Here is an 8,506-nt window from a genome sequence, read left to right as displayed (position 1 = left end):
AAAAATTTCTTTTAAATAAATCAAACTTTTATTTCAAATTTTTGTATATACTTAATATATAATTAATCTATTAATTTAAATTTATAAATTTAAATAAGATGAAAACTTAGGTACGTCGACTCACGTGAAGTTAAGAGACGTTAGATGATTTGACTGATTTGACTAAATTTTTATCTAATAGCTTTCAGCTATCAACTTCACGTAAAGTCGACTGCACCTGAATTTCCACCTTTAAATAGATAGGGTTAAACGGATCGAAATATTGGCGTAAGTGGATACGTACCATACTATGGTATCTTACATCATTGAGTATGACGCCGAATCGATTATCTTTGGTTGCTACGTGAACCTCCTTTGCCAATGGTAAAATATCTACCGCGATATCAAAAGCACTAGCTCCATAACCAACTATAACCACAATCTGCATATTAAGTAAGGATTATGAATGAATTTCATGACAAATTGATAGGCTTTCATCATTTTAACGCATTTCATAATAAGGTGAATGCTGTCTTACTCTCTCTAAAGTAATATATAAGTTATGTGTCATATTTTAATTGGGTGTTTATTTTAACTAGAGTTATTTTAATTTTATGCGAGTTAATAATATCTTTGAAAACGAAGACGGTGACGGCCTGACAGAAGAAGAAAATAGAACACCCAATAAGACAGTAATACTTAAGAAGCACAACGACGACGACAAATGAGTGGGGAGGAGTAAACCCAATAAGAGAGAGTTGGAGTACCTTTTTTCGAAGAATGATTTGGGAAGGGAAGAGAAAACAAGACCCCCAATGAGACGGCGTAACGACGACGATGAAGGAGTACAATGGGGAGTAGTAAACGTAATTAGAGAGAGTTGGAGTACCTTTTCTAGAATAATGATTTGGAAAGAGAAAATAAGACACCCAATGAGACGGTGATGCTTGGGAGGTGTAATGACGACGACGAAGGAGTGTGGAGGAGTAAATGCAATTAGAGAGAGTTGGAGTAAAGAATGATTTGGGAAGAGAAAACGAAACACCAATGAGACAGTGATGCTTGGGAGGCGCAACGACGAAAGAGTACAAAAGGTAACTCAGGTTAAAATAAACACTCAATTAAAATGTGACATATCAGATAAGGTAACTTACATATTACTTTAGAGAGGGTAGGATAGCATTCCCCTCATAATAATGCTTTTGCAGTACACACTATTCAAAATGTATTTGTGTATTTTGTGTATATGCACAAAAAAAATAACTATTAAATCAATTATTATATATTTGTATATAAATATATGTTGTTTAATTTATTTTTAATATATATTTTATATTTTAACGTATATTCTATAAAAATATTAATCGAATATTATTGTAATTTTTAATTCAGTTTAGTTTAAATCTCAAAATACGTGTATCTTATGAAGCAAATTTTGCTTCACGATTCACAATAATAGTCAAACACCTATAATGCAAATATTGTACTATTTTAATTTGCTGCTTCAATTTCATGCTAGTATCACAAATAAGAGGCTTTTTCAATTTTCAGTATGTAATTATATTCTCTGAACAGTATTAAATAAGAATTTACTTTAAATAGAGCGAGAGCATGGGGAACATGGTGAGGGGTAGGTCTAAGGATCGTGGTAAGGATTCCAGGGTTTGAAACAGAGAAGAGTATCGACGACTGGAATCTGAATCTTTCTCCATCTTTGTGGATAATCTCCCAGAAGATATATCAAAAAGAGAGTTATTTCAGTTGTTCAACTGAACTGGGCGCATCAATGATATTTACCTGTCCCGAAAATGGAAGAACGGAGACATTTACATGTTTGCCTTCATCCAGTACATGACAAAAGGAGGGGCGTTGAAAGCTATAGCGGAAATGAATTGCCTGAGGCTGAGAAGTAAGATTATCTTTGTAGGCGAGATGAAGTACAGAAGAATGTCGAAACCAACGAATGGTGACAAGGGACGACGGGAAGATTGTGCACCAGACCCATCGGCACAACAACCACATCGGATCATATGCGATGAAGACTCCTTGCTAATTGAGAAAGAGGGACGGACGAAGGAAATCGTAAAACCCCGCTATGGGACTGACGAGACTAAGATGCTAGAAGCTGCCGTGGTGCCAGAAAATATTAGATGGTTATAGAGAAGCTTTGTAGGGATTACGACGAAGCCGATTGATTTTAACTCCTTGAGGGATATAATAGCTAAGAATATGCCTTCTGTCGTCCAAGTTCGGGAAATGGGAGCTTTTAAAGTTCTCTTGACCTTTGATAGTGTTCTGAATGCAGACGAAGCTTACATCTTTGGGTTGAATTATCTCCTGCAAAATTTTCACAAGGTGAGAAGGTGGAACGATTCGGAGCATAGTGATACTAGAAGGGTGTGGCTCGAGTGTTACGGAGTCCCGTTGTATGCATGGTCAGTCGACACTTTTAAGTTGATAGGAGGTCAATGGGGAGCAGTAGTAGGCTGTGCAAAAGAGATAGAATTGTGCAGTTCCTTCACTGTAGGTTGTGTATTGGTTGATACGGGTGTTATGGAAGTGATTCAGTAGAGGATCCATGTCTCTGTTGGATCCGGGGGATTTGACGTTTTGGTGAAAGAGAATGGGCATGGAATGGGGGGAATGCAGAGCAGTGAGTGTTTTTTGGATAGTGGGTTCAAAACCGATGGGATTTTGAATCGTAGCATAGCAAGTACGAGTACCGAGGGAGATAAGTGGCAAAAAAGGTGGCAAAATTCATCAAAGGGAGTCGAGCAAGATGAAGTTTCGCAAATGGCGATGAACCGTGGAGGGGCAGACGAGGAGGGCAGATTAGTAATTTCTGCTGATATTTTAAATGAGTGGATTAAGGGCAGTGAAAATCAGAATCGCAGAAAATTAGTAACGTCTCCAATTAGCTGCGACATTCAAGAGCTTACTAATTTTGACTGTGAAAACCGTATCAGTTACGAAGCAGATTCAGATAGAACCGTGACTGGTGATTTTGGTACGTTGCATTATGGGCTAAAAGGGATCTCATCTAATCACAAGAAAAAAATAAAAAAAGGGGCTGCACTAAGCATTGGGCCAGACACAGCCCTATGGGAAAGGAAAAAACAAAAAAAGGGGGCTGCACTAAGCATTGGGCCAGACACAGCTTTGTGGGAAAGAAAGAAGGCTCTACCGGTTTGGGCCTCATCCCCTCAGCCGTTGGGCTCGAACCGGGTCAGGAGAAGCGCGCTAGGCAACCCTCCAAGGCGCTCCTAAACGCGTAGCAGGGTTCCTTCGCTGACACCGTGCGTTGCCTTTAGGGGGAGCGAGACACCAGCTTCGAGGTGACTAGCGAAGAGAGACGGCTGGCCTCAGATCCAGGGAGAAGGCTGGGCCACGATGATGATGACTGGGCACGAATCGGAGGCAGAGTTCGTGCAGGCCATGACGGGGTGGCTGGTCTTGAGATTGACGAAGCCACACCTACACCCAACGATCCGGTTGAGAAGGAGGGTCTTGAAGCTGCGTTGAGGATGGTGGAAGCCGAGGAGGATGGAGACGACCACGCTGCTGTGGAAGAGGGAGAGGTGAGCATGGCTGATGGGGATGCCAGGGTAAGGGACGCAGACGGAAATCGGAGTGAACAGGGGGATACGGATACCCAGTGCTTGGAGGAACAATTGTTGGAAAATAAAAAGACCTTGGAGCTGGCTTTGGAATCAGGGACGGTGTTGTGCAATGAGGAAGATGACATCATGGCAATTCTTCAGGCTCAAAATGAAGAAATAACACAAAAAAGGAAATTGGCGAAACAGAAGGCGAAGCTGCGGCGATGCAGACCTAAAATTAAAAGTCAGGTGTGTAAAATTAGTTCTAAATGACTTTCTGTTCTTGGAATGTTAGGGGGTTACGTGATGGTGCGAAGATGAGAATGGTGAAGAATTTAAAATATAAACATAACCTGAGATTGGTAGGCTTGATTGAGACTAAGAGACAGATTGTGACAAGGTTTGATGTGGAAAGGATTTGGGGGGTGTACTGGGGCAGGGTGGGAATATGTAGGGTCGGACGGTGCATCCGGGGGGCTTTTGATGATTTGGGATGACACGTATTTTAATATGAATAACTGCTATAAGAGGGAAAGGTGGTTATGTGTTGAAGGTGTTTTGCTAAAGAATAGTTTCAACTGTGCTTTTTTCTTGATTTATGGTGTACATAGTAGAGAAGAGAAGAGACAGGTGTGGGAGGAGCTGAGTTACATTGGTGGGTTATGTCAAGTTTCTTGCTGCTTTATGGGGATTTTAATGAGATAGTGAATGCCGAAGAACGGAGAGGGACTGTTAACTTACTTGTGTCAGCGGAGGACTTCAAGTCATGGATTCAGGATATGCACCTAGTGGACTTGCCGCTTACAGATCGCAAGTTCACGTGGTTTCGAGGTCGTTCTTGCAGTCGACTAGACAGAGCTTTGGTGAGTGTGGAATGGTTAGAAGAGTTTCCTGAGATTCGGTTAAGAGGGGTCCAAGGGGCTTGTCAGATCACTGCCCTATTATTGTGGAAGAGCAGCGGATGAAGGGAGGCCCTAGGCCTTTTCGAAGCCTTGATGCGTGGTTCACACATGACGGCTTTCTCCGGATGGTCAAGGAGGAATCAAGGGGTCTAGGGGAGCTGCGATTCACATATAAATTGAAGGCGCTAGCGGGTCCTTTGAGAAATTGGCACAAGAACAACTTTGGTGAGATGGACAAGAAGATCTTGAAGTTTGAGGAAGAGATAAAAAAGATTGATGACTTGGTAAGTACTGGAGTGTATGATGCAACTACGGAGGCTAGAAGGAAGGCGTTAGTTACCTGCTGTGAGAGATGATATGTGAGGAAAGAAATTCACTGGAAGCAAATGTCTCGATCTCGGCAAGCAAAGGAAATGGATAGAAACACAAGATACTTCCACAATATAGCATCGGCAAGAAGGCGGAATAATCGGATTGATGCTTTGGTAGTCAATGGAAGACTGGTTAAGAACCAAGCTAGAATAAAAATAGCTATAAGAGAGTTTTATAAAGATCTGTATCATCAGGAGAGTTCTCCATTGCTGGGATTCAGGGATGGTCTGGTGGCTAAGAGAGCTGAGGAAGAGTCTGTGTTCCTGGAGGCGATGCCATCAGCTGAGGAAATCAGGCAGGCAGTGTGGGATTGTGAGTCTTCGAAGGCGCCAAGGTGTGATGGGTTCAACATAAATTTCATTAAGCGGTGCTGGGAGGAGGTTGGGGCGGAATTTACGGGAGCTGTTATGGGGTTCTTTCAGACATCCAAGCTACCCGTGGATTTCAATATTACGTGGGTGGCGCTGGCTCCTAAGTTCACTGGTGCGAAGGAAATTAAAGACCTCAGACCTATCAGTATGGTTGGGTGTGTATATAAGGTCATTTCGAAAGTGCTTGTTAGGAGGATGAGAGCAGTGATGCCTGTGCTAGTAGGAGAGACTCAGAGTGCCTTTGTGCAGGGTAGAAAAATTCATGATGGGGCTCTCATAGCATGTGAAACGGTGCACTGGCTTAAAAGGAGAAAGGAGGAGGCAGCCATAATAAAGTTAGACTTCCAAAAGGCATATGACAGAGTCAAGTGGAGTTTTGTGGATATTGTGCTGGAGAAGATGGGGTTTGGGCGTAGGTGGAGGGCTTGGGTTATGGAGTGTGTGACCACAGCTTCGATGTCGGTTTTGATTAATGGATCGCCGTCTAAACCATTTAAAATGGAAAGGTGCTTGAGACAAGGAGACCCGCTTTCTCCTTTCTTGTTTGTGCTGGTTGTCGATGTACTGCATAGGATGATTGGTGAGGCGGTCAGGAACGGCCATATTTCTCCTTTTGCTGGTTGGTCGAGACAGTGTGGAGCTTTCACACCTTCAGTTGCCGATGATACCATTCTGTTCTGCCCACCAGAAGATGAGACTATGCAGAATTACAAGCGGTTGCTGTGATGGTTTGAGTTGATGTCAGGGCTCAGTATCAACTTCGATAAGTCCAACTTGATTCCAATCAACTGTGACGAGCAGTGGGTGCATCGTATGTGTAGTTTGTGGGGTTGCAAGGAAGGTACGCTCCCTGTTAAATACCTCGGAGTCCCTTTAGGAGCTAATCCGAGGTTGGTTAAGATTTGGAAGCCGATAATCGATAAGGTGGAAGAGAAACTAAGCCTTTGGAAAGCTAAGGTGCTAAATAAAGCGGGTAAGCTGGTGCTAATAAAATCAGTCTTGAATAGTTTGCCAGTGTATTATCTGAGCTTATACAAGATGCCGAAGACAATTGCTAAGAAGCTAATTTTCCTATAGAGAAGATTTCTGTGGAGTAAGGAGGATGGGAGACAGGGAATGGCGTTGGTGAACTGGGAGTTGGTACAAGCGCCAAAGAAATTCGGTGGGCTGGGAGAAGGGGATGCTATGATTCGGAACTCATCACTGTTGTTTAAGTGGTGGTGGCGTTTTGCTAAGGAAGAGTGCCCATTATGGAAGAAGGTGGTATGCTCCTGTAATAACTTGAGGCCGAATGAGTTACTGGCTTCTCAAGTGCTGCCTACTAGAGGAGGCTCATGGAAGGATGTTTGCCATATAGAATTTCAGGAGCAACATCTGCGGGATAAGATGATAACAGGTCTGGCAATGGAGATTGGGGACGGACGAAAGACCCGGTTTTGGGAGGATATTTGGTTGTAGTGTGGTTCCTTGAAAGATCGGTTCTCTAGACTCTTCTCTGTTTGATGAGACTATGCAGAATTACAAGCGGTTGCTGTGATGGTTTGAGTTGATGTCAGGGCTCAGTATCAACTTCGATAAGTCCAACTTGATTCCAATCAACTGTGACGAGCAGTGGGTGCATCGTATGTGTAGTTTGTGGGGTTGCAAGGAAGGTACGCTCCCTGTTAAATACCTCGGAGTCCCTTTAGGAGCTAATCCGAGGTTGGTTAAGATTTGGAAGCCGATAATCGATAAGGTGGAAGAGAAACTAAGCCTTTAGAAAGCTAAGGTGTTAAATAAAGCGGGAAAGCTGGTGCTTATAAAATCAGTCTTGAATAGTCTGTCAGTGTATTATCTGGCTTATACAAGATGCCGAAGGCAGTCGCTGAGAAGCTAATTTCCTTACAGAGAAGATTTCTGTGGAGTAAGGAGGATGGGAGACAGGGAATGGCGTTGGTGAACTGGGAGTTGGTACAAGCGCCAAAGAAATTCGGTGGGCTGGGAGAAGGGGATGCTATGATTCGGAACTCATCACTGTTGTTTAAGTGGTGGTGGCGTTTTGCTAAGGAAGAGTGCCCATTATGGAAGAAGGTGGTATGCTCCTGTAATAACTTGAGGCCGAATGAGTTACTGGCTTCTCAAGTGCTGCCTACTAGAGGAGGCTCATGGAAGGATGTTTGCCATATAGAATTTCAGGAGCAACATCTGCGGGATAAGATGATAACAGGTCTGGCAATGGAGATTGGGGACGGACGAAAGACCCGGTTTTGGGAGGATATTTGGTTGTAGTGTGGTTCCTTGAAAGATCGGTTCTCTAGACTCTTCTCTGTTTCAAACCAATGTGGGGCGGTGATTAGGGAATGTGGGTTTTGGGATGGGCTATAGTGGGTTTAGAATTTCCAATGGAGGAGGAAGCTCTTTCAATGGGAGTTAGACCTTCTGAGTCAGTTACGTGAGGCTTTGAGACCTGTGAGGCTAGTGAATAATAGGGAGGATAGAGTTGTGTGAAAATATGATAAACTTGGTATTTTTTCGACTAATTATTTTGTGCAGGTGCTACAAGAAGGAATGCTATCGGAGGAGGTAACCAGTTACAGCTTCACAAAGACCATCTGGAAAGGTTTGGTTCCACCAAGGGTGGAGCTGTTTGCTTGGTTCGTCCTGGTAGGCAGAGTGAACACCAAAGAACGGCTAAGTCGGATCGGAATTATTAGCCAGGATGATAAGAGCTGTGTTTTATGTAATATGGACGTTGAACAAGTCCATCACTTGTTTCTTAGCTGTGATTTTGCTTAGCAGGTGTGGAGTGCATGGTTATCTATGGCTGGCTGACTATGGGTTGTCCCGGGGTTAATGAAGGACCACTTCCTGACTTGGACAGATGAGCCGCGAAGGAAAGAAGATCGAAAGCAGCGATTAAGGTGTTTCGGTGCGATCATTTGGCATATTTGGATGGGGCGAAATAGGAGGATATTTCAGAACCAAAAGAAAGGCATAGAAGATATCATCACATTGACCATCCTTAGCTGCGACGAGTGGAGAGGTGTGCATTCCTAGGGTTGTTGATGGCTATGCCGGAGATGACGTAGGGATGTTGGTTCTCTGTTAAAGGAGTTTGTGGGAGTTGCCTGTCTTTTTGTTTTATTTGATACTGTTTGCTCCACTCTAATGTGTTGAGCTCTTTTACTTTCAAAAATAAAATTTATGAAAAGTATTAAATAAGAATTTACTTTAAAAATGTTCTAACAGTATTTAAAATCTTGATTTTTTCAATATATTTAAATCAAAAAAATAAAAAATCTAT

General features: G+C 42.8%; 1 protein-coding gene across 4 annotated transcripts in view; it reads right to left on the bottom strand.

Annotated features, from left to right (window-relative positions):
• The window catches only part of LOC107611718 (flavin-containing monooxygenase FMO GS-OX5-like), a 10,982-nt gene that overhangs the window by 1,370 nt on the left and 1,106 nt on the right, over positions 1–8,506 (bottom strand). For 2 of the 4 annotated variants that reach the window (XM_021110073.1, XM_021110076.1), the window contains exon 2: positions 284–421. The exons of 1 other annotated variant lie outside the window; for it this stretch is intronic. In XM_021110073.1, the coding sequence (XP_020965732.1) occupies positions 284–421 (138 nt within the window). The remainder of the gene's footprint in view (positions 1–283; positions 422–8,506) is intronic. One more of the 4 variants, XM_021110074.1, reaches the window with a different exon arrangement.

This window comes from Arachis ipaensis, chromosome B08 (assembly GCF_000816755.2).
Source record: "Arachis ipaensis cultivar K30076 chromosome B08, Araip1.1, whole genome shotgun sequence".
Lineage (NCBI taxonomy): Eukaryota > Viridiplantae > Streptophyta > Magnoliopsida > Fabales > Fabaceae > Arachis > Arachis ipaensis.
This window is presented reverse-complemented; position numbering and strand designations above follow the sequence as displayed.